Here is a 25,651-nt window from a genome sequence, read left to right as displayed (position 1 = left end):
GACAGTTCCAGGTTCCAGTCTTTTCAAGGGCTCTGGATTTCAGCTTTTAGTGGGCAAAAAGAACCCAGAATGGTTTGATATGAGGCCTGAATGTGTTTCAAGCACAAAATACCCAAGTTGAAGTTCATGTAATAAAGGAAAAAGCTCAGTCAGCTCTGGAGCCTCCAAACCTGACATTTCACAACAGTGACCTTGAGCACAAACTCTCTTTTCTTTTGCAGCTGCAGCCGCCTCCGAAACATTCAGAGTATCCTGACACAGAGCAGCAAATCCCAGCCTGATGGAATCCTCTGCATTTTAGGTCAGTTTGACATTTTCCCCCCTTTTATTCTCACTGCACTCAAAAAGACACCACAAATTTCAGAAGGATGAAGGTTGTTTTCCTGCCCCAAGCCCCAGCCTGGTTTCTCAGGGAAGGAACAGCTGATTGTTGCTCTCTTTTCTCCCTAAATTCTTCAGCCCATTTACTAATTTAATAAGGCAAAGAACTTCAAGGAGTTGCATGAGAAACCCAGGAGCAGTTAGGATTTAACTGCTGGCACATAAACAACCTCAGTGGTTTCAGTGCTTTATTCCTTCTGGAACTGGGAGAAAAGGGCAGTAGGAAATAAAGAAGCATTTGCAAGTGTGCTCTGGGAAAGCAACAGGGCTTTGTGCTGCTTTACTATAATTAATATAACGTAATATTGACTCTGGTTTCTTTTTATACAATCAGTGTCAAGATATTAAAGGCAGAATTCAGAAATGATAATTGAAATTCTTTAGAGGAAAGGACTGAGGAGTGATTGTTTGAACAATGGATCAGTTAAGGATGGAGAAGTGTAGCCCTGAAGAAGCTCTGTGTGAGAAATGATACAGCAGCCTGGGCTTTTTTTTTTTATTTTATTTTATTTTAGCAAGCAAATTTGGAGCTCATTTACTGAAACACACACAAAAAAGTTGGAAATGTGTATAACCAGGTTGTCCTTTGGCCCGTGCAAACTGTACCACGTGGTTGTTCCCATCCCACATTTTCCAGGGTCAGGCTTTAAGTCTTTGGCTGAGCAGCCACTGGACAGTCAGAAGGTCTGTAAGGTCACTGTGTCAGCCTTATTCATGCAGGATAAACTCCTTGCAATTTGCCTTTGCTGCTCATTTAATGTCCTAAACCAGGCTGGGCCATCTCACCACTGACACCAGAGTGTTTGTGGGCTGCTGTTGGCTCAGAGCTGGAAGTCCCAAGCAAAGAACAGCCACTCCAAACATTCCACAGCTCCAGGGAAAGTGTCCCAGGCAAAAGGAGCTGCTTTGTGCAATCCTCAGTGTCACATGGAGGGTTTATTCCACTCATAGGACCGTCCCTCTTAATAACTAAGCCCTTGTGGGGTGGAAATGTAGGAACTGGGTGCTGGGGGCAGGTTTGGGCTTTGCCCTGGTCCCTCAGCACCCACAATGGGGCTCTTGTGTGCTTGTGGAGCCTGCAGGATTTCTGCCAGAGCTTCCATGTCACTGCTATAAATGCATTAAATCTGTCATCAAATACAAGCTTCAGATGACAAAAAACCCATGTAGTTTTACATCCTGAGTCCTGTTGGCTTGTGTGGAAAGCAGATACTCCTAACTATGGGTTTTTTACAGTCAGGGCATGTTTTATTTCACTTGGCTGCCTTTAATGACCTGAGTTATGCACTCCCCTCAGCCCAGCTTTAGTTTCATACTGGGCTGTGAGTTAAAACCAATATCAACTTTCACAGCTTTGCTTCAAGTTCATTAATATTTGTACTGAAATTAAACCCAGCATTGGGTGAGAACTGACCCAGTATTGATACAAGTCTTTAAATGTACTTACAGCTGATTTTGTTTTGTTTTTTCTAAAAGAATGCCCTAATCTGATTTTGAAGTGGTTGCCTGGTAGCATTCCTGCATTCTTTGCTGGGGAGAAAAGACATCACAACTGACAGGAAAAAGGAATTGGGAGGTTGGCATTTGCTTTTTATCCTCCCCAGAGAGCTTGGGGTACTTTACAGGCTGTGCCAGCAAATCTTTGAGTTTTATTTTATCTCGATTCTGTTCAAGTATTGCTACTTTTTTAGGTTATTTTTTCTCCATTGTATCCATCTGCTCAAGTGTTACTACTTTTTTAGATGATTATTTTTTTTCCTCCATTATATCCATCCCACACAAAGCTCTACCTTGCTGAGGTTTCTCCCACATCCCCAGAGCATTTAGTTCATTGTACCAATTTGTTCATCCCGTTGCTTTTCCAAACAGAGACTGTTTTAAGGATTATTGTGCCTCTTCTGCTGGGAGTGTGTTGGTTTGGGGCAAATCCCTGGAGGTGACCTGGCCCCCTTTTCCAGCCTCACCTTCCTGCTCCCTCCCCTGTGGATTTTGCACCAGCGCTGGTGCTTTGGTGTCCTGCCCCCCCTTCATCTTCCCGAGCAGGCAGATTTTTTTTCTCTCCCCGTGTTTAGCCAGACTCTTTTCTGCCAATTTAGCAAATTTAACGCGCTCTGACTGCAGGCCAAGGAGCAGGAGCAGCTCCTGGGAGCTGGGATTGAGCCATTGTCTAACGACACCCTTGTGCCGAGCTGGGAACGGGCTGGGGGAGTGACTGAACTCCCGGCTCAGCTGGAGACAGGCGTCGGGCTTTCCTAATTAATGGCCTTGCCATTGTTCTGGGAGGGCTCCTGATCTGCTCTCCGGGGTATCTTATCGCTGGCATTGTTCCATTTCCTGTTTGTTTTCCGCTAATGTAGCTGTTCTTTAACTCCCGGTGTTTCTGGAGACTAACGCTAAACCTCGCTGGGAGAGCTGCCCTGGGCGCTTAAAACCCCAAACAAACCCCAAATATTCCGCAGAGTAAATGGTTTTATAGGAAAGCAGTGCCTTCCCCCCCCTCGGGCCTGAATAAATTCACCCGTGTCCTGACAGGAGTTAATCTTATCAGCTACCCCCCTCGTTTAACATCTTTTTGTTTTCTCTCCCCCTCCTTCTGTCATTAACTGAAAAAAAGCAGGGTTTTGGTGTTGAGCTTGGGAGATCTTCTCTGCTTGAAGCCTGTTGGGCTGGTGCACCCAGATAAAACCTCAAACTCTTCAAGTGGTGGTGACATCCTCACTAGTTTTTTTTTTTTTAAATGAGGACAGTTCCTCATTTTTCTTCTGATCTTCCAGAAATTATAACAATGGAATCATAGAATGGTTTGGGTTGGAAAGGACCTTAAAGGTGATCGAGTTCCAACCCCCTGCCATGGGCAGGGATACCTTCCACTAGCCCAGATTGCTCCAACCTGGCCTTTGGACACTTCCAGGGATCCAGGGGCAGCCACAGCTTCTCTGGGCAACCTGTGCCAGGGCCTCCCCACCCTCCCAGCCAGGAATTCCTTCCCAATATTCCATCTATCCCTGCCCTCTGGCACTGGGAAGCCATTCCCCCTTGTCCTGTCCCTCCATCCCTTGTCCCCAGTCCCTCTCCAGCTCTCCTGGAGCCCCTTTAGGCCCTGCCAGGGGCTCTCAGCTCTCCCTGGAGCCTTCTCTTCTCCAGGGGAACCCCCCCAGCTCTCCCAGCCTGGCTGTGCCATTATTGCTCCTCTGAGGACCTTCAGGAGTTGCCTCAGTTGGACAAATAATCAGTGACCCAGATAATCCCCAGGACATTGTGTGTGCTGCCTTTCCAAGGCTGATTCCAAGGAGACTGATTCCATTGAAATGTAGCTCCCTAAAACAATGGGACAGTTGTTTCCTGGATGAAGGGAATCTCCACACTTGGTTGTGACTGAAGTCCCACCTGGACACAAGGGCTTTGGCAGCAGGATCAGTGTGCTGAGTCCCACTGAATTCCAGATTACATTGGGCCTGCTTTCCTGGGGCTGCAAATGTCCATAAAATAGAGGGACAATGTGTCCTGCCTCTCCTCTCTCTTTTGTGCCCTCTCTGTGAGTTCCCAAATCCAGGGAAATCTGGTTATGGAGAAAATTATTGACACAGCAAAACCAACATTGCAGGAGGGGAGAAATGAGTGAGTGGGTCTGAGCATCCTTTAGCTGAGTCTTATCCATGCCATGACCTGAGTGAGAGTGATATTCCTGGATCTTGATATTCCCTGTACCAATTCCCCTGAACATCTCCAGGGATGGGGAATCCAGAGCATCTCTGGACAAGTCCAAGGAGTGCAGTGGTGTAATTTGGGAATTTGAAGGGGTTGCATTTACCTGTTCCACAACCTTACACCGAATACCAGATATTTTGGAGTACACAAGAACTGTCCAAAGGCCAGTTAATGAACAAACAGGGAAAATTAAGAGGTGGGATTCAGTAGCTGGATGCAGACACAGCATCTTGGTAGCACTTTAAAAGTGAAACATAACATAAAAAATGGAGCATCCTTAGGAAAACCTGAGATTTATCCCAATTTCTGGTAAGTTCAGGTGACTTTTGACTTCCCATTCAGGTCCTGAAACCCTGACACATCCAGGCCATGCTGTGACATTCTCAGTGTCCTCATCTTTCCTCTGGACAGTGGGAACAAATCCTGACTTGCTGGCAACCATCCAACTCTATCCTGAAGTAACTTGGTGGGAAAAGTTGACTTTAGAGGAATTTTGTGGCAGTCAAGTGACCTCTGAAACGTGGATGTCAAGGCTGCTGTTCATCCATTTGTGGAGCAAACTGGATTATTACAGTAGAATTAGGAATTATGGCTGTGACTGTCACGCAGAGAGATGGAAATACTTTATAAATCTGCATTTATTCCCTTCCTTTGTGTTTATCTTTTATCTCTTCATGCTCCAGATCTTCAGTTGTTTTCACTGCATTTTTCCCAAGGACCAGGAAAGGCTTTTCCTTTGGAAGCTCTTTATACTCCCTGTGTCTTGTCAGGACATCTTTCCATGATGTGCCAGAAGTCTGGGCTGGCTCTGGTGACTCAGGGATTGCACCATAACACTGATAAGATAATGTTTAATCATGTATTCCAAAGCAGGAGATTTGGGTCACGGGATTAGTTTGTTAGGAAGCTTCAATCAAGAACATATTAATTAGAATGCATCCTGCATCCAGGCAGATGTTTGAATTACTGGATAAAATGGAACTTCTGATGCAGAGAGCTGCAAAAAAAATAGATTTATTTCATTTTTTTTTAGCAAAACCTGTGGATTTAGGTCAAAAGTGGGATGTGAACACGTGGCAGTGAACTTGCAAAAATTCCTTTTTTCCTGCTCTTCTCCCAGTGTGTTCAACAGGAATAAGTACTCCCTGACTGTGTGAAGGAGTTAATTAATATTCCTGCTTTGAGGGCTTCTTACTGGGGGAGAAAACAACCTTTTGAGGTGTTCAGTGTTGGTTCACACAGCATTGACATGTGACTGCAGAAAACCGGATTTTTAATTTTTTTTTAAGCAATATCCATGGATTTAGGTCAAAATTCCACAGCAGAATGTGACACTGAACTTGTAAAATCTCCTTTTCCCTACCCTGTTCTCCCAGTGTGTTCAACAGGAGTAAGTGCTCCCTGTGTGAAGGAGTTGAGTTAATTAATATTCCTGCTTTGGGGGTTTCTTATTGGGGAAGAAAACAACTTTTTGAGGTGTGCAGTGTTATTTCACACAACATTTGACCTGTGGTTTTGGTCTTTCAGGGATAGACAGTCGATACAATGAAGGCTGCAGGGAGCTGGCAAACTACCTTCTCTTTGGCTTGTACAACCAGAACAACAATGACTTTGAGAGGACAGGCTTTCCTGAGGAGGTGCTTGATGGTGAGGAACCTGCTCAATATTTTTACCTGCTCTTTAACCTTCCTGGAGGGAAATGGAGCAGAAGTGGCATAGAAAACAAAAAAATTCATTAAATCTCAAACTGTGTTTGTACTCTTGAAAACAGTTCTTAAAGACACCAATGAGTAACTCATTTTTAAATTTAAAAGACATATTTCATGTGTTTTATGCTCCACAAGTTCCTCAAATGTTATAAACTTAATCAGAGGCCATTAGTTGAGTCACTTGGAGAGGACAGGCTTTCCTGAGGAGGTGCTTGATGGTGAGGAATCTGCTCAACGTTTTTACCTGCTCTTTAACCTTCCTGGATGGAAATGGAGCAGAAAAAGTGGCATAGAAAACAAAACCAGTCTTTAAATCTCAAGTTGTGTTTGCACACCTGAAGGTGGTTCTTAAAAACACCAATGAGGAACTTATTTTTAAACATTAAAAGACATATTCCATGTCTTTTATGCTCCACAAGTCTCCTAAATGTTGTAAACTTAATGAGAGTCCATTAGTTGAGTCACTTGGAGAGGACAGGCTTTCCTGAGGAGGTGCTTGATGGTGAGTAACCTGCCTAATGTTTTTATCTGCTCTTCAGCCTTCCTGGAGAGAAATGGAGCAAAAAAAGTGGCATAGAAAACAAAAAAATTCATTAAATCTCTAGTTGTGTTTGCACACCTGAAAATGGTTCTTAAAGACACCAATGATTAACTCATTTTTGAACATTAGAAGATACATTTCGTGTGTTTTACATTCCACAAGTCCCTCAAATGTTGTGAACTGTAACAGAATCCCTCAGTTCAGTCCTGGTGTGTGCACACATCATTAATTACTGTGATCACACCTCTGCAGCTCTAAAATACTTGAGCTCTTTTTCACTTCCCCAGCTCACCTTTGTGACATTTGGAAGGTGGCCAGTCCACCCTGCTGGTGGATTATTGTTCCCTTATTTGCATGGAACTTTGGATCTCCACCCCCTGGGCTGTGCTGGCCTCTTGGAGCTGGAGCAACTCGCTGATGTGACATCAGGCAGGAGCAGCTGGAGTTCAGAGCTCTGGAAGTGCTCTGGGAAGGCTCATCCCAACACTCCTGGCTGCTCCAAGGACAGGCTGATGCAAGTGCTGTGCAAGAGCTTGGAATAACCCACAGTTGTCTGGAACTGTAACAAGTGCTGTGGTGTCAGAGCCAAACTGTTTCCTTTCCTTGGTGCAAACAAATCAGGAGTTCCTGTGCACTCACACAGTTCAACAGTTTTCTTTTAATGAGGTTCATGATACGAAAGTGTTTTCTCTTTCTGTGTGGGGCCTCCTGGTGCTGCAATAATCTTTCTTCTGCTCCTTGCAGATATAATCATATTAATCAAACCTGACAGTGTTCATCTGTACTGCAACCCTGTGAATTATAACCAGCTCCTGCCCTATGTGGCTCACTGGAGGAACCTGCATTTTCACTGTCTCACTGAAAATGAGGTGAGTGACAAATGAGTGCAGACAAGGCTCGCTAATGAACTTGTTAATGAACTGATATTTAAAGTGGAACTTTCTTTGACATCCCTCCCTGAAGTCTTTCTTCCTTTTCCTCCTCAGCAGGGGAGTGATCTGGGTGCCTGAGTGGGGATTAATCATTTGCAAGAAGAATATGATGTCAATACTTTTTGTGAAGACAAATGGCTCCCCTCTCCCACTAATTACTATTGTTTTGACATGAGTCAGTGATCTTTTAGTGAGGGAAAACATGTGGGTTGTGAGAAATGCAAAATCTGAATCAAGCACCACAGTCAACACTGAGATTTCCAGCAATAGCCCTTTTTGCTGCCAGGGCAGTGTTTGAATTCATTGGTTGCCAGTAGTTTAATATTAGAAAAGATCAGCTTAGAAAGCAATTAAAAAATGTAGAAATTTTATTATGTATTTTCATTTCAACTCTCAAATCTTTCTTTCAAGAACTAGTAACTGCACCACATGGTGATTCTTGCACCACAAGTTTCTTCTTGCATTTAAAAATGAAGGTGTTTTCTAGAAAAACTGAGTTTACTGAAGTACTGTTAGAGGAGTTAAAAATACTGCTTGTCTAGGTGTAGAATAAGGACCTTTACATTCCAGTTGAGAGTGGAAATGCTTCTTCCTTAATTGGGTAGTTCCTTTTCTAAGTTACAATGACACTGAGATCCCCAGGGAGTGGGTTTGGAGCTGCAGTGTCAGAGGGTGAAGCTGGTGCAAGAATGAACAGGAAGATCAAGGAGAGAAACCTTTTGCTCCCTTGAGCTTCCAGCTTGAAGGTGATGGGGCTTCTGACAAATTAATTGTGTTTTCTTGTGGCTGGTTGATGGTTTAATCACAGAATTAGGAAATAATTCTGGTTATAAGACACCATCTTGTCCAACCTCTTGCCTAAGGCAGGGTGGGTGATGAGATCAGATCAGGTTACTCAAGGTTTTCTTGCAGCTGGATGTTGAAAACATCCAAGGATGATGCCTGCAGAGCTTCTCTTGGCTGTCTGCTCCATTTCCTGACTGCCCTCACAGTGAAAAAGGGTTTCCTTTTGCCAAATCTGAACCTCTCTTGTTTTGAGTCATCCCTTTGTCATGACCACTGTGGAGAGCTTGGCTTCACCATCTCAAGGATATTTTGGTGGCTGTGGGACAGAAGCTCTGAGGTCCCAGCTTTTGGAACAAAGGCTCCATCATCATGGTGTCCTTCCACTGCCCTTACTCCAGTTTGCCCATGTTTTCCTGGTCCCTGGATCCCAAAACTGGATGCCTGTTCCCAACACAGTCCCATCAGTGCTTCAGACAGGGATAATTCTTGATAAAGACACAAACAACCGAGCTACAGGTTCAAACCTGCTGTGGCAAAACCTAAAGCCTGGCCTTGGAAGGCTTTTCTGCTGCCAAAACCCCTGCAGGAAGGGCAAATCTGCTGGTGTAAAACACGTGTATTTTGGACTCAGGAGTGGAGCAGCTCCCACCAGCCTGTTGCCAGTGCAGCTGCAATCTCAGCTATTGCATTTTAAGCTCCATCTGCTGCCGGGCTCTGATATGATTTATCTTGGTAAGTCCTAACCTTAATCACACAGTGCTGCCTGGAAAGAATGATGTAACCACAAAGGTGATCCATGGGCCTTGTTATTTGTGGGGATGAAGGCAAAGGTTGGATTTTTTGGTTTTTTTTTTTGAAGCTGAAAATGCAGTTTTGCTTCACTGCTGAGCATGTTCCCAATGTATGTGGAGTGCCTGTTTCCCTGATTACTGCTGAGAGGGAAACAAAACCTTGCTGTGTCAGGCTTTAAGTACATCCTGTTTATAGGAGGATTGTGGCTTTTAAGCCCTTTTTTTGTTTTTTTCAATGGTAGGAATAACTTTTACTTGCTTTTAAAAACATGGAACCAAAAAAGCACAAAGGTTTTAGGAATAAATAAAGCAGTGCTTTACCTGGCTCTGGCAAAACCTGCAGCCTCTCCTTCCTTTCTTCCTACTTGCTTTTAACTAGACTACAGGAATTTAGGGGAATATCCTTAAAGGGAGAAAAAAAAATCCTCATATATTTAAAAAATGCCCATTTTCAAAATGACCAAATAGGATAAAGTGGTGAAATTTGATGCAGTAAATTTTGGGGTGTCTTTGCCTTACCTTTCATGGAACTGGCTGAATTTATTCCTGCAAGAGCAGACTGGGAGCAGGCCTTTAGCACCCTGCCAAACTCCCAAGTTTTTATTCCAGTGGCATTTTTAAGCCTTGAGAAACTGGCAGTTGTTTGGGGCTTGGCTTTGAGCTGGGACTTTGATCTGATTTCCTGGGATTGAAGAAGGAACATGGAGGAACTGGGGCTGCATCTTAAATTCAGACTGGGCTTAAAAGAACTTGTTCTTAAAATAAATGAGTTGGGTGTACCCTGGAGCTCACAGGAGCTGTACACAACAAGTTCATAATCATGTCATTTGCCTTGATAAGAAGTTCAGAGCACTGTATATAAAAATATAAATAAAATAAAATAGGCAAACCACCACCGCCTTCTGATCTTGCTCCAGAAAACAAGTGACTCTTGAAGGAGTTGGTTCCAGATTTGCTGCTGAACTGTTACCTTTTCAGATAAAAACCAGTGTGTTTCCAGGTTTATTTTTTTCCTGTTATGAGCATGATTTTAGTCTGATTTGTCTCTTCAGTGTAGTTTTTGTTTTTCTGACCCACAACATTTGTTCCTCAGTCTGCTGAAGTCTTCAGTGACTTCAGTCATGAAGCAGCAACATGGTGCTGCATGGTGGTGTCTCCTTTCCCTCTCCTTTTCCTACAATCCACCTCTCCTTCCCACAGCTATTCCTTATTCTGTGTCCTGATCATTTTGCCTCAGGGCCATGTTTTTTGTGGCACATTTTTTTTGTGGCACGTGGGTCAACATCCTAAAAATACCTTTAATTTTTTAAATGTAGTGGATGATACTGAAAATCTTCGCTGAGAGCTGAAAACAAAGTATATAATTATACCTTCATCTACCAGTATTAAAAAACTTTCAAGTTTGTTTTTTTTTTTTCAAAAGAACTGTTTCCAAAAGGATGATTTCCGTTGGCTTCAGTGCCATCACTGCCGTGCTGGAATTTCTAATGCAGGGAGTAAAAGAGATGCTTTAGCTCCTTGTAGGTGATATTTTAGTGGTTTACATGCTACATATTCACTTGCCTGCTAAACAAATCAGGGCTTACCTGATCCAGCTTGATTTTTAAATGGCTTCTTTCAGTATGAAGACGAAGAAGCCGCCGAGGAATTCAAGATCTCCAGCTTCGTGGACATGGTCCGGGACTGCAGCCGGATCGGGATTCCCTACAGCTGCCAGGGTAGGTTGGGTTGGTTTATCCTCAGAGCTGAACATCCAAGTTCAGGGAATGGAGATTTCCTCACCTTTGGGAAGAAATAAGCATTATGAAGTGTGTCAGTAGGTTCCTTTCAGCCTCTTTTTCCTTCAGAGGTGGATTTTTTTTTCTGCCGAATTCCATTTCTGAGGAGTGGAAGCCCCCGGACTCGATCTGAGGAGGGAACACTCACAGTGTGAGGCAGAGGAATGATTTGCATTCAGAGAAGTGTGTTGTGCTGCTACAGAAGTTCTCTGTTCCCATGGAAGCTCCAGAGAAATCCTCCTTTATTTAAGGGAAGAATAAACGTTTCGTTGTGCAAGTTTCCCTTTTTAGCGCTGAAAGAGCTGCCCAGCACGGCTTCCTGTTGGGCTCTGGAGCCAGCCTTGCAGCCTCAGCACTGTAATCTCACATTCCTTTTTTATTCCTAATTCCCAATTGCTTCCTTTGAGGAAGGGGTGATAAGCTCTGACTGCCTGGAAAGTCATTAATGGTTCAGGGCAGGGGGGAAGGACAGAGGTTCTGTGTTAGGCAGGATCTGAAGAAGGTGTGGAGCTTAAGGGTGGCAGTCACACTTCATGTGGTTTACAGCTGCTCCAAGGAGTGCAGGATGAATAGTTTTTCTCTCCCCTGACTTAAAATTATAATTAAATGGGGATGATGGAAGAAATTCTTGGCTGTGAAGTTGATGAGGCCCTGGCCCAGGTTGGGCAGAGAAGCTGTGGCTGCCCCTGGATCCCTGGAAGTGTCCAAGGCCAGGTTGGATGGGGCTAGTGGAAGGTGTCCCTGCCCATGGCAGGGGGTAGGACTGATCTTTAATGTCCCTTCCAACCCAAACCATTCTGTTATACTGTGACAGTGTTTTACTCAAGAATCAAAACCACTTTTCACTTAAATATTTCCAGTTGTACAAAGGCAGGTTAATCGAGACCCTCTGCGAATTCAGGCCAGCTGGGAGACCTCCCAGAAAGTTAAACTGCCAGGATTTGTGAGGGGATGTCCCTGTGCTCCCTGTCCTCTGCAGGTCACCTGCAGATATTTGACATGTTCATCGTGGAGAAGTGGCCGATCGTCCAGGCCTTTGCTCTGGAGGGGATCGGGGGCGACGGCTTCTTCACCATGAAATACGAGGTGGGTGCTGCCATTTTCACTTCCTTTCTGAGGCAGGAGTTAATCATGGGATTATCTCACTTGGAAAGTACCTTTGGAGATCGTCTGGTCCTGACTCACAGCTCAAGGGAGGTTCCAAATCGGATGAAGTTTTTCGGGATGTTTTGAAGCTGAGTTTTGAATGTGCCTGGAAGAAAACACCACAGTCTTGGTGGGAGACTGTTCTGAGCTGCACAACACCCTGTCCTGGATAAACCAGGGTTATTTGGTCACCCTCTCTAACCCCTTATTGTGATTTAGAACTGTTTTCCTTTCCTTCTAGAGTCAACATTGCCAATAACTCAGTTTTTTTGGCTCTGCTAGGTGGGTTACAGACCTTCCTAGGTGGGTTTTAGATCTTCTCACACAGGTTCTAGATCTTCCTGGATGGGTTATAGATCTTCCTGGATGGGTTATAGATCTTCCTGGATAGGTTATAGGTCTTCCCACATGGGTTCTAGATCTTCCTGCATGGGTTATAGATCTTCCTGGATGTGTTATAGATTTTCCTAAATGGATTCTAGATCTTCCTAAATGGGGTCTAGACTGTACTAAATCAGATCCAGACATTCACAAATTTTTTTCTAGATCTTAAATGGGTTTTAGGTCTTCTTGGATGGGTTATAGATCTTCCTAGATGGGTTTTACATCTTCTTACACAGGTTCTAGATATTCCTGCATGGGTTATAAATCTTCCTAGATGTGTTATAGATCTTCCCAAATGGGTTATAGGTCTTCCTAAACAGGTTTTAGATACTCCTAAATGGGATGTAGATTGTCCTAAACCAGATCCAGACAGCCACAAATTTGTTCTAGATCTTACTAGATGGGTTCTAGGTCTTCCCAAATGGGTCCTAGATCTTCCTAGATGAGATATAGGTCTTCCTGGATTGGGTTCTAGATCGTCCTAAATGGAATATAGATATCCCTAGAGTGCCCTAAACCAGATCCAGGCAGTCACAAATTTGTTCTAGATCTTCCCAGATGGGTCCTAGGTCTTCCCAGATGGGTTCTAGATATTCCCAGATGGGTTCTAGATCTTCAGAGCAGGAGGAGCTGGTTAGTGACCAACACCTTGAGATGAGCTGAGGAAATAAGAAGTGACTGTATTTCTTGGGCCATTGGTTATGACACAAGAGATGCATCTGCTTCCCTCCCTGACATTATCTCTTCCTGGCTCAGCAGAGCTCACTGAACAAGGGCAGCACTCAAAATCATTTTACTCCTGGATTTAATAATGATTTGCTGCTCCACTCTGAGCAACTGGTGCCATTTGATTTGCCCATTTATTAATTCTACTCCAGCATATCGTCTTCAGAGAACAGCTTTGCATTTCTGTGCTTATTTGAAATGCCTTTTATTTGCTTTTCTTGAGCCTGTGCCACAGCAATGCAGATGTCCTACTTTTCTTGTCACTCCTCCTTTTTTACAGCCAGAATAGGCTTTGTCTGACTTGTGACAGCTGGAAAACCCCCAAAGAATTAACAGTACATTGTTAAAAGTCCCATCACATGGAGAGCTGTACACACTTACTCAGAAATCTGCTCTGTGAGTCTTTGTCTTTCTGAGCACTTTTCTCTTCCCACTGATACCTCTCCTCAGGTTTTTTTTTCCTGTTTCCACCGAGGTGCTGTAACACCTTGTGTGAACCTGCCCAAACCCATGAAATGCAGAGTGCAAACAGGGGAGCATCCTTGTGGAGGAGCATCAACCACCCTTGTTGACCTGTGAAATCACTCACTGACAATTTGTCTGTCCATTCAGGAGTTGTTTGGCTCTTTAATTGCCCTTTAATTACCCCAATTTATTTCACAAATCCTTGGAGGCTTTGGAAAAACGTGCAGTCGTGGGTGTGGCCCAGCCAGAGCCTCTCCTCTTTCATCCAGGGAGTCGATTCTGTCCTTAAAGCACTCAAAAAGGAGCAGGGAAAATTCTTGGCCTCCTGTTTTAAGAGCAATCCTGGAAGCTCTGGCAGTTCAGCCAGCTCTTGTTTTCTTCCTCCTTAAAGGGGATTTCAAGTGGGAAATACCATTCCTGACTCTTTAGCTCAGTGTTTGTGTGAGGTTCTCTGTCAGGCAGCTGCTCTGTGTCACTGCTGGGGAAGGAAACCAGTCTAAGGCAGGAAATACTGTAAATTATCTAGGAATTAATACTTCTGCCATTATTAAGAGGGGGGTGTTTTGGTGCATTTTTGGCTCCTCAAGCTGACTTTCCCTCCGTTGTGTGTTCTGTTAGATTTGAATATAATGTGAGGATGATAATTTAGGATTTGTTTTCTAGGATTTTAAGGACTTTTTCTCCCTTTCTACACAAGTCAGAGTTGCTCAGGATGCTGTAATTTGCTGATGGGTGAATGGAAGTGATGCCTGGGAAATCATCATTAACAAACCTAATTAAACAAGTAACTGGAGTAGCTGTAAAGCAGTGGGTTGATAAAATCCCAGTTGGTGCTGCATTTTGAATTAAGTGGGTAGTGGGCAAACCTGTAAATGCAGAAATCATTCAGATACAGGTGTCCCTTCAGGGTGTATTTTGGAATATTGTTCTCATATTCATCATCCTACTACTTGGAAGAAGGTGTTGCTAAGTTGAACATGCTTAGCCTAAATTATCATTACTTTAGGGCAAGAACATGTGTAGGTTGAATAACCTTGAGATTTGATTCTTTCTGAGGCAGTTCTTTGCAATTAACTCAGTTTGAAAAACTTTATGAAATGATCTGTTTGAAAGATGCAAAGAAAACTTGGCTTCAAGTGACCCCTGAAGATGAGGGGTCACAGGATCCACAACACTTTCATCTGCTCTGTTCTTGTGTAACCAGTGGTGTGAGAACATTTCTAAATTCAGAGTTCAGGAGGGCTCTCAGGGCAGCTCCAAGGCTGTCTCACTGCAGCTTAAACCCATACCTGTGCCCTTCTTTGAGATGTTTTTCACAGAAATGTGTTTCAAATCTTTCAATGTGGTTAAAATCTCTTGCAGTTGATGGATGTCAGCGTTGATTTGTGGAAGACCTACAGCAAGATGGATCCTGTTTCCTTGGAGGATTTGCTCTTTGAGGTAAAGACAGTGAAATGTTCTGAATCAACTCAGAGTTGGAGCAAAATTGTTGTGATTTTGTTTGGTTTTAGTAATGTTTATGGACTTAATCTACAGGGTCCTTGTCCTCCTTCTCCTTTTCCTCCTTCTCCTTTTCTTCCTTCTCCCTTTCCTCCTTCTCTTTTTCCTTCTGCTTTTCTTCCTTCTCCTTTTCCTCCTTTTCCCTTTCCTCCTCTTTTTCCTTCTTTTCCTCCTTCTCCTTTTCCTCCTTCTCCTTTTCCTCCTTCTCTTTTTCCTTCTCCCTTCTCTCCTTCTCTTTTTCCTCCTCCCTTTCCTCCTTCTTCTTTTCCTTCTTCCTTTCCTCCTTCTCTTTTTCCTTCTCCTTTTCCTCCTTCTCATTTTCCTTCTCTCTTTCCTCCTTCTTCTTTTCCTTCTTCCTTTCCTCCTTCTCTTTTTCCTTCTCCTTTTCCTCCTTCTCCTTTTCCTTCTCTCTTTCCTTCTTCTCCCTTTCCTTCTCCCTTTCCTCCTCCTCCTTTTCCTCCTCCTTTTCTTCCTCCTTTCCCTCCTTTTCCTCCTCCTTTTTCTCCTTTATCTCCTCCTCTTCCCCCTTTTCCTTGTCCTCCCCTCAAATCTACCACAAACTCTGCAAAACACTAAAATAACTTTCCTTGGATTCCTTGAATTCCTTATTTTACCTGAAATTCTCCTTAAAACCTTCCTAACATGTGACCTTCATGTCCAAAGCACAGGAAGTCCGGGGTTTGTGTGTGTTAATCCTCCTTTTGCAGCAAGGAGTGGGAAGAAAAATCCACTTTAACACAGAGCCATTCTTCCAGGGGAAACAAAAAAGCACTTTTCAGGATGCTTTATAACTCCTTAAAGTGGGTAACAGTGACACTCAGTGGCTGCCCTGGTGCTTTGGGAAACCCAAACACTGGGAAGTGATTCCTGGTGTTAATGCCATGCTCAGGGCTGGAGGAGAAAGCAGTGGATGAGGCCTAGTATTTATAATTTATTCATATAGATGTTTTATGAGTATTAGGATATATGATTCTGGTGTTAATTTTTTAGCAGTTTTCAGCTTGGCAGCAAATCAGGCTTTTAAAATGCAGCAAGTTCAGCAGTAATTATCCCTTATTAATAGAATGTTGGTAGTTTACACCCATTTGGTTGTTTAATCAACTGCTGTAATGAAAATTAAAATATCACAGAGCTTACAGGGCTCTCAGTCTGAGCAATCACTATCTGATATTTCACCTCCCCTTTCCTGTGTGAAAGGGAGATAAATATTTGGGACTTTTCCTACACCTCCTAAGTCTATTCTGAAACAAGCTTATTCATCCTATTTTAATGTTTTAAACCCAAAAGTTGCTGTTAAAAGGACTTCAGATTTTCTGAAAACATCAATTCACGAATGGGCTTTTCACACAACTTTAATTTCCCAGGAGTTGGTGATTTTAGAAATGATTAATCTTCTCAGGGAGGGTGAAGTCAGGTGATCTCAAAGAGCATTTGAAGCTCCTCTGTGTTTATAATTTTTTTTTGGTTCACCTGCTGAAACCAGGATGTGTCTCATCTTCCAAGTCAGGAAGTGACAAGGGACTGAAATTATTCTTGAGACCACTTTAAAATTGAAAATTTTAAAGGCTCCTTTATCAGCATTGCACACTCATTTCCTTTTATTGATCCTCTGATTTTTTAAAATTAACTCAAATGCAACAGATTACCTTTTTTATTCTGCTTTAGTGAGGTGTTACTGATATTTCCTTTTTTCACTCCCCAATTGTTTTTACAAATGCAGGGACAGAAATGACTGTGCTTCCCAAATTCCTCACCCTGTTCCTCACTTTCTGTCCATGAGCTTCCTTAGTGTCAGATAGAAATTACTGCAGAACCGTAGACTGATTTAAAATTGCAATTTAAATCTCTGCAAGGGGAAGTTTTGTGGAAAATATGAGATCTGGGTTTTGAATTCTCTCAAAGCACTGTAATTCCTTGGGTTAAAAGCAGGTGGTGCAGGGCTGTGCTCCTTCTCTCTCTCCAAAAAAATCCAAACCCAAACAAACACACAAAAAACCCCCACAAAAAAAGAGCAGCAAAGTCCTTTTCTTTTAAAATACCTTTGTTTTCTTGTATTTCTTGTTTCACTGGGCAGTTTGTGTTCTGTACTGCCCAGCCAAATATCAACCTTTGACTCTCTCTGGAAATTGAATATTGAATGTTTTTCTTGCAGGATTTAATGATCTTTGAACGCCAGTGGACCAACTTTTTTGCTAATTTTGACACCGAAATTCCCTTCATTCTGGAGCTCTCGGAATCTCAGGCAGGGGAGGTAGGTCTGCTTCAGGAACCCTTGGAAATCCTGCTCTCAGCTGTGCAGAAGGAATAAGGATTCAGCATTAGGGTTATTTTTATTTTTTTTTCCTGCCACATCCCACCTTTGAGGGCTCTGCAGAGGGACCTGGAGAGGTTGGATCCATGGGCTGATTCCAAGGGGATGAGGTTCAACCAGGCCAAGGGCCGGGTCCTGCCCTTTGGCCACAACAACCCCCGGCAGCTCCAGGCTGGGCCAGAGGGGCTGGAGAGCAGCCAGGCAGGAAGGGAGCTGGGAGTGGGGATGGACAGGGAGCTGAACAGGAGCCAGAGTGTGCCCAGGTGGCCAAGAAGGCCAATGGATCCTGGCCTGGAGCAGGAACAGGGTGGCCAACAGGGCCAGGGAAGTGATTCTGCCCCTGGACTCAGTGCTGGTGAGGCCACCCCTGGAGTGCTGTGTCCAGTTCTGGGCCCTCAGCTCAGGAAGGACATGGAGGGGCTGGAGCAGGTCCAGAGGAGAGCAACGAGGCTGGGGAAGGGACTGGAGCACAAGTGCTGTGAGGAGAGGCTGAGGGAGCTGGGGGGGCTCAGCCTGGAGAGGAGGAGGCTCAGGGGAGACCTCCTCACTCTCTGCAACTCCCTGACAGGAGGGGGGAGCCAGCTGGGGGTTGGGCTCTTTTCCCAGGCAACCATCAGCAAGACAAGAGGGCTGGGTCTTGAGCTGTGCCAGGGGAGGGTTAGGTTGGAGATTAGAAAGAATTTCTTTGCAGAGAGGGTGCTGAGCCATTGGAATGGGCTGCCCAGGGAAGGGGTGGATTCTCCATCCCTGGAGGTGTTTAAGGACAGACTGGATGTGGCATCAGTGCCATGGGCTGGGAACCACAGCGGGGTTGGATCAAGGGTTGGACTTGATGATCTTGGAGGTCCCTTCCAACCCAGCTGATTCTATGATTCTATGAAAACCTGTGGTTTGGGTTTTTTTCAGTCACCACCCACCTTAAAAATCCCTGGTATGGTGATTTAGGATTGCTAGGGGGATTCAGTGGAGTGTTTGCTCACTGATAATTTGATTTAGCTGATTTATACCTGCACAGCAGATATTTGTGGGTAGATTAACTTCGGGTTTGCTGGACTCTGGTGTGTGCAGGGCTTAGCAATTTGGAGTTGCACGTATCAAAATCTGAGATATAACAGAGGGGAACACGAGCCTGGGTGAAAAAACCACGGAATTGGTGCCTTTGAGACGTTTTGTTGCTTTTTTTGAGCAAACTGGACTAGTGGAAGATGTCCCTGCCCAAGGCAGGGGGTTGGAACTGGAAGGGTTTTAAGCTCCTTTCCAACCCAAATCACTCTGTGATTTTATGGTGATTTTTTACAGAGGTTGAAAGTAGTTTTAGGAGGTTCAGGAGTTTTCTCTGAGGAAGATAATTCAGGTTTGTTCTTAATCATAGTGAGGTTATATCATGCTTTCTGTTCTGTCCTGTTACTTGTTAAATTTTTTTTAATAATAATTTTAATATTTAATTTTAATTTTTAAACAAAAATAATAATTTTGTTTTCTTTTTTTAATTCTCCACAGCCCTTCAGAAGTTATTTCAGCCATGGCATGATCTCAAGCCACATAACAGATAACAGGTATCACTCATTTTTCCCTGGGAATTCGTACCTCAGTATGTTATTCCCATATCCCTGATGCCAGAATGCATCAGTTATAATTCCTTTTGGGACCATCTCAGTATATCCCATCTCATATTAAATAAAACCAACATGCAAAGGCACTTCCTGGAAGGGTAAAACTGAATTTTCACGGGATTTAACGCTGGAGTTCTTAAACATACAATGTGATTGTGTTTGAAACTCTCCACCTTGTGCATTTGATATGATCCATTTCTTCCCTGTTCCATCCCTGGAAGTGTCCAAGGCCAGACTGAACAGGGCTTGGAGCACCCTGGGCTAGTGGGAGGTGTCCCTGCCCATGGCAGAGGGTGGCACTGGATGGGCTTTAAGGTCCCTTCCAGCCCAAACCATCCTGTGATTCCATGACAAAGTTTTAATTGAAAGAGGAAAATTGTTTGTCTTCTGTTTTAAAACCAAAGTTCTGCTGTTTTGAGTTAAATCAAGGGTTTTTAGCTACTTCAATGTCTCTGCAGCTTCCTCTTTATTTGGAATAAACCAGTGTCCCCCACTGTTGGCAGCATCCCTTCATGTTTGCACTGAAAGAATGAAAAGACAAACCTTGACCTCTCCAGCTGAGTCTTGGGCCCAAAGCCAGAACTAAACCCAAAATAGTTTTGTTTCATTCCAATACAGTCATTTCAGGGTTTTTCAAGATGGTAAATTTTAAACATAATCACTTTTCAGTTTACTTTTAAAAAGGGGGGGAAAAAAACCCTTCTGATATCATTTGGGAACAACCTTGAGATTTGTTCTTGTGCCTGAAAGAAATTATCATCTTGTCAATGCAAGCAGCTTTTTCTTTTGGAACTCGGTCTTTACAATGGGAAGCTTTGTGAGCCCTGGTAAAACTCACTACTTGGTCCCTCAGGCTTGAAAGCTTTAATTTCATTGGTTTTTAAGTTCCCTGCCAAGTGTTTGGGTGGTGATTCCCTGTTTCCTCCCCAGCCCCAGCCGGCAGCCCTTCGTCCTGTTTGGCAGCCACTCCACCAAGGAGAACCTGAACTCTGGTAACTTTAATTTTCCATCAGAAGGACACCTTGTTCGAAACACTGGCCTTGGTGGGAGCACTGCCAAGCACATGGTAAGGCTTTGGAGTAGTTACCTGAGATTTTGGAGCTTTTTTTTTGGCAGATTTTCTCTTTTTCTTTGTGTGTTTTTTGTACTTACCTTCCATGAGTTAAACACCTGATTCTTCTTAACGTAAAAACACGTTAGTTTAGCAATTAGTTTAAGGAAGAAATTTTCTTTTTCTTTCTTCTTCTAAGTTATAAGACTGGATGCTTAATCAGGAACTGGTGAATGATTTATTTCCTGTAAAAATACAACTTTTTAAACAGTTGTCTGTGGGGTGGGGGAGAGGGAAATGCTGTTTGTGAGGACGTTTGTCCTCATGAAGTGAAACCCTTCTATGATGTGTTTAATCCTGACACACAGATATGCTTTTAATCAGATTCCTTAAGAAAGAAGTGAAAAGACACCATTTTTTTTTTTTGATATTAGAACAGAATTTTGTGAACAGACAGGAGATTTTTATGTGTATCCAAATTCCAGCTTGCGTCGACCAAACAAAACCCAGCGAGTGTCGATGAAACCGAAACTCTCTGTGGTGTCCCAAGAACGTTCCAATGAATCTGTGGTGTTCCAAGAATGTTGCCATGAAGTTGTAAAGATTAACTTGTTTCCATTTTCAAGTAAAAGCTTAGTTGGTAAACATTTGATGAGGTCGAAGGCGGCGCAGGGGCCGTGACCGGGGGAGCCCCCCCCGGCAGTTGGGATCCTCTGGCTGGAGGGGCCTCCTGGCTCCAGAAGGCAACGGGCAGCGAAGGAGGAGAGGTAGAGTGTGGACACCTCCCTGCTCCCTCCAGGGGCTCCGGGAGTGTCCGACAGTGGTGCGAGTCCAGGTGGATGTGGTTGAGTCCAGGTCATCGTGGAGTGGACGGATGAGTGAGGGGATGAGTCCGTGACAACATTCCATGTGCGCTGTCCTCAGGGAGTGGATGGACGTGGGTGTTCTGGACACGTCAAAAGCCTGAGAAAGGATTGTTTTGTAGCATCCTGCTGAAACCTCATCCTCCATCTGCTGCTCTAACACACTCTGTCTCTGAAAACACTTTCAACTTTTGTCTTTTCTTCCCCTGATAACATTGAGACCATTTGCTGCCTTTCCGAGTGCGAGTACAGTTTTATTCTGATGTACTTGCTCCATCTGTTCTCCTCAGATTCTGATGCTGTTCTTAAAAAAGGTGGTTTATTTACAGGTACAGGTGAGACTGTTGTAATAGGGTGTCATGAAAATAGTAAATAAGACCAGCATAGTTATGGGAACCTGACCCACTTTCCTCTCCATGAAAAGAGCAGTTGGCATAGGAAATTGAGAACCCAAGTCAGAGCTCATCTCCTTCCCAAAGTCTTTCAGCCATTCAGGTCGAGTCCAAAGTGAACTAGACCTTTGAAAACGTAAGTTTGCTTTTTCCACCTCCAGTTCCGTGTGTGTCGTAAACTTCCTGTAGTTTGTCAGTGCTTAGAGGACTTAAGGGGATCTTAGTTTATTGGCCATTCTTGCACCAATTTGCTTTACTAATGTCTCTTTGTGTCTCATTAATACTGACTACCAGGTAGTGCAGTGTGTGTCTCCCAAGGGACCTCTGGCTTGTTCAAGGACCTATTTTTTTGGGACCAGTCACGTTCCTTTCCTGGGTGAGTACATTAAAAAATGCCGAGGCAGATACTCTCTTTAATTATTTTTAAATTTGCAGCAATTAAAATCTGGCTCTGATCCCTTTCTGAGCCTCAGGAGTGGTAGGTGTTGTGTAGTTCTGCAGCCAGGGCATGGGATCATAGCAGATTTCAGGGGTAAAATGTGTCAAGAGGTGAGTGTTCCACAGAAAATCTGTCAGATCTGACTGTGCAGGCCTTTCCCAAGCACTAGACAAATATTTAAGTCAATGTTCCTTACAGCTTGATAGAAGAAAACTCTCCAAAAATATAGTAATTCAAACTATTTATTATCCTCAGATAACTGAGGATTTTTAAAAGAACAGAGGAAATTCTTTCACCCTGTTTTTAATTTTTTAAATTTTATTTAATTTTTTTTTTGTTTAAATTTCCCTTATCCTCTGGCTTGGGCCCAACATAGTGGGTTACAACAGCTGTTTTCCCATGTGGAATTTTTAAAGCCCATTTTTCTTCCCTGTTTTAAATGGCTGTAAGAATCCTTGGATGAAGTCAGTCCTTAGGGTTGCTGTGTATCTTGAAACCATAACCAGCTTAGAAAACAGCTTAGAAAAAAAGAGAGGATGGTTGGAGCATTGGAATTAGGGATGGATTTGCTGTGGTTGTGCTTTTTCCTGGGCACCCAGGAGTGACCACACTGGGATACAGGATATGGGGGGAGAGGGCTCCTTGTTCTGACCCCCTGCAGCTGATTTTAGGGGACTCAGTCTTGGCTGCCCTGACACAAGTTTTGCTTTGCTCTGCTCTAAACCTGCAATCCAACTGCAGCCACGTAAAATCCTGGATAATCCCACGTGAAATGTGCAGCAGAAATGTCCCCAAATTGCTTAAACCAACCCTTTTTTTTTTGTTTTCACCCAGGAAACGACAACGAGGTGCACAAGGAAGCTGATCAAGTGTAAGCTTTTTATATTATTCCTTAACTCTTCTCTCTTTTTACCTCGTGGCAGTTGGTCAAACCTGCTTTTAGTGGCTGTTGGCATTTGCAGAGACACATTTTTATTCAGAATAATGTGATTGTGAGAGGGTTTCAAAGGCAAAGTGCTTGTGGAGGGTTTCAGTGGGCAAATTAGGAATTTGCTGTGACCATCCCTTCTGCTGTGCAGCAAAGTAGGAAAGGAAATATTAGTAAATATTGCTAAATTTTAATAAAAAAATTGTTTTCAGTTACTTGAATAATTTTTAAAGGTGCTGCTTATATAGCAAGAGGGAAAATATCTCAAACTGAACAGGAGCATCATCCACAGACAGAAGGAAAAGGAGTTTTCAGACCAGTTTCATCAAGTGTAAGATTTATAGTGAAATGCCAACAGGGAACACTCAAACTTGCAAAGGAATTCACTATGGAAAGGCAGATAAAAGTTAATTTTTCAGTTGGGAAGCTGCAAAGCATTTTAACCTTCTCCAAATCCAAGTGTGTTTATCCATGTCCATGTCCTGCATGTTGGTAGATCCTGTCCAGCTTTAGGAACATAGAAAATCTGCTTTGGTCCTGCTCTCTCTCTCTCTCTCTTGACAAACCAGACCTTTCCTTAGGGATTTTGTCCTCCTTGGTAGTTGGGATCATTTCAGGAGCCTGGATTTGCTTCTGCAAACCTGCCTGACCTGTTAGCAAGAGATTAAAGATGTGTCAGCACTTCAATACTGAACTGCTGTTGATTTTTATTAATTTAATACTGTTCTCAAAGACATAAAAGTGGAATTACTGCCCTGAGCAGCAGATTTGTCCTTTTTTTTTAGTAAAAACTCCAACAGGTAATTTTTCTGCTCAAACATTACTTGTCCCACCTCTAAAAGACTTTAAATACATTTCTAGCTGAGATGAGTAGAGAAGCTGTAAACAAAGCAGTTGATAAAGGCAGTGTTTTTATAAGAATACCTTTTTTCTTGGAAGCATCCCTGTGTTGGATGAAATAATCAACAACAGCAGCATAATTAGCTTTTTTTTGGCAAACCTGATCTCATGATTTTGGGCTTTTTTTGCAGCTGAGTCCTGTAACTGGTTCTTATATTTGTCAGTATTTCCATAAGCAACATTCAGCCCAAATTTGGCTGTATTTAGGAAGCAGGGCTGCAGGTTGGCTGGAATGCATAAACTGACTGTACCTCTGAGGATAAACTGGGGTAAACTTTGTAGTTTTTTATTTTTTTTTCAGAAAATGCCATTCTGTGTTTTGCATTGTCAGTGTTAAAATTTTAAGGTGGGAAGAAGAGTAAAGTATTTATACTGATACACTAATATTAACTGTTGATGATTGATGGAAAGCACAGCCCACTGAGGTGTTTCCTTGCAAATATTTATGTGAATTTGGGGGAAAATAGGAATGGTCACAGAGTTAGGAACAATTAGACACGTTTCCCATACCAGATGCACTGAAAATGCATTGACTACATATTTAGTCCATGGAATTACATGGAAGAAACCTGAAAAAGTGGTAGGAAGTTTGAATTTTAAAATCACTTGGTGGTACTGGGGATGATCAAAGTCAGGCTTTGGTGCATTTTGAGGTCCCTCCACATTTGGGAGCTTCAGGTGCTCTTCTCCCATCCCTCAGGAATGTTTGCATTTGGCTTCAATGCTGGATCCTACTCTTTCCTCCCCCTTCTCCCCTCCCTTGATACCAAACAGTGGCAGAGGAGTAATGAGAGGAGTTAAAATTTGGGCAAGTAGGACTTTCTGGTCATTTTACACATCTTTTAGTTGCAATTCAGCAGGAATTTTGAACTGATGTTTCTTGATTGGGCACAGGGGGGGTTTTTTTCCCAGTTGTTCTGAAGCTGTAAATGTGTAATGGCTGAAAAGTCACTCTTGGCTTCACCAGCTCTGGTTCATTTCTGGGCAATTTTTTCAGTTCTCTTTTAAGAAGGGAACAGGACTAAGCTGTGGTGTGGATGTCTTGGAATCCTGGAATGGTTTGGGTTGGAAAGGACCTTAAAGGTGATCGAGTTCCAGGCCCTTGCCATGGGCAGGGACATCTTCCACTAGCCCAGGTTGCTCCAACCTGGCCTTGGACACTTCCAGGGATCCAGAGGCAGCCACAGCTGCTCTGTCCAACCTGGGCCAGGGCCTCACCACCCTCCCAGCCAGGAATTCCTTCCCAATATCCCACCTATCCCTGCCCTCTGGCACTGGGAAGCCATTCCCTGTGTCCTGTCCCTCCATACCTTGTCCCCAGTCCCTCTCCAGCTCTCCTGGAGCCCCTTTAGGCCCTGCCAGGGGCTCTCAGCTCTCCCTGGAGCCTTCTCTTCTCCAGGGGAACCCCCCCAGCTCTCCCAGCCTGGCTGTGCCAGGTTGTTGCTCCTTTCATGGCCTTCAGAAGTTGCCTCCCTTGGACAAACAGTCGGTGACCCAGATTATCTGGAGGACTCCGTGTGTGCTGCTTTTCCAAGGCTGATTCCAAGGAGACTGATTGCATTGAAATGCAGCTCCCTAAAACAATGGGATGTGATTCTCAACAAAACTGCAGTGAAAGTCAGTAGGAAAACATGTTTTCACTCTTGCCTGAGCAGGGCTGCATTTGTCTCGGGAGGCACCTCCCCAAAATATTCTGTAACTCCAGCAACTCCCTCGCTCTAATTTAATTTTCTCAACCCAAAAGCTTAATTATAAACCTACTTCTGCCCTCATTTGAGCCAGGACCCCTTTTTTTATTAAGAGATTTGTGCAGTGAGAGGAAGAACTGCCCCTTTAGGCAGAGGAGGAAGAAAACTCTCCGTGTGTAGTAAATGTGTGTGTTTGGTTCTCTCTTCAGTGCTCTGTTGTCGCAAATCTATTCTGCTGTTGTAGAGGCTGTGCTTGCTGGCATTGAGTGCTATGCTAAAACTTCCACTGAATCCAAGGTAAATGAAGCCCCCCCTTCTCTCTCTCGTTGTTCATTTGGATTGCTCACGCTGGGCCATGACATGCAAACCCAAATTAAACCCTGAGAAGAAACCCTTAACCCCAAAATTAGTGTCGTGGTTCGTCTGCGTAACACAAAGGTCAGCCCGTGGCCTCCAACCAGTCCCTGAATTCTGCTTAAAAAAACCACCTTTCAGAGTGTTCCTGTTACCCACCTACAATATTTTGCCACCTTTCATGAATTTTCCTGTGAAAGAACAAATTTTAGCCTGGTGCATCAGTGTGTTCCTGTTCAGTGTCTCGTTTCTCTCACGGGTTGTC

At 43.6% G+C, this 25,651-nt stretch overlaps 1 protein-coding gene across 14 annotated transcripts in view; it reads left to right on the top strand.

Annotated features, from left to right (window-relative positions):
* Positions 1-25,651, top strand: part of DNAAF9 (dynein axonemal assembly factor 9) — a 73,220-nt gene that overhangs the window by 9,464 nt on the left and 38,105 nt on the right. For 12 of the 14 annotated variants that reach the window (XR_007906427.1, XR_007906429.1, XR_007906420.1 and 9 more), the window contains exons 2-13: positions 222-301; positions 5,617-5,736; positions 7,084-7,208; positions 10,470-10,566; positions 11,606-11,712; positions 14,710-14,787; positions 17,000-17,098; positions 18,659-18,714; positions 19,702-19,837; positions 21,372-21,453; positions 22,351-22,387; positions 25,242-25,329. Coding sequence is in view for 3 of the 14 variants with exons in the window: in XM_051798159.1 (XP_051654119.1) it covers positions 222-301; positions 5,617-5,736; positions 7,084-7,208; positions 10,470-10,566; positions 11,606-11,712; positions 14,710-14,787; positions 17,000-17,098; positions 18,659-18,714; positions 19,702-19,837; positions 21,372-21,453; positions 22,351-22,387; positions 25,242-25,329 (1,105 nt within the window). In the remaining 11 variants the exon portion in view is untranslated. Of the gene's footprint in view, positions 1-221; positions 302-5,616; positions 5,737-5,967; positions 6,017-6,249; positions 6,301-7,083; positions 7,209-10,469; positions 10,567-11,605; positions 11,713-14,709; positions 14,788-16,999; positions 17,099-18,658; positions 18,715-19,701; positions 19,838-21,371; positions 21,454-22,350; positions 22,388-25,241; positions 25,330-25,651 lie in introns of those variants that run through there. The other 2 variants (XM_051798161.1, XM_051798162.1) reach the window with 2 other exon arrangements.

The sequence above is a fragment of the Manacus candei genome, unplaced genomic scaffold (assembly GCF_025592945.1).
Source record: "Manacus candei isolate 608988 ecotype Guabito, Panama unplaced genomic scaffold, ASM2559294v1 h1tg000048l, whole genome shotgun sequence".
Taxonomy (NCBI): Eukaryota; Metazoa; Chordata; class Aves; order Passeriformes; family Pipridae; genus Manacus; species Manacus candei.
Note: the sequence above shows the minus strand (reverse complement) of the source record. Positions and strands in the feature narration are given on the sequence as shown.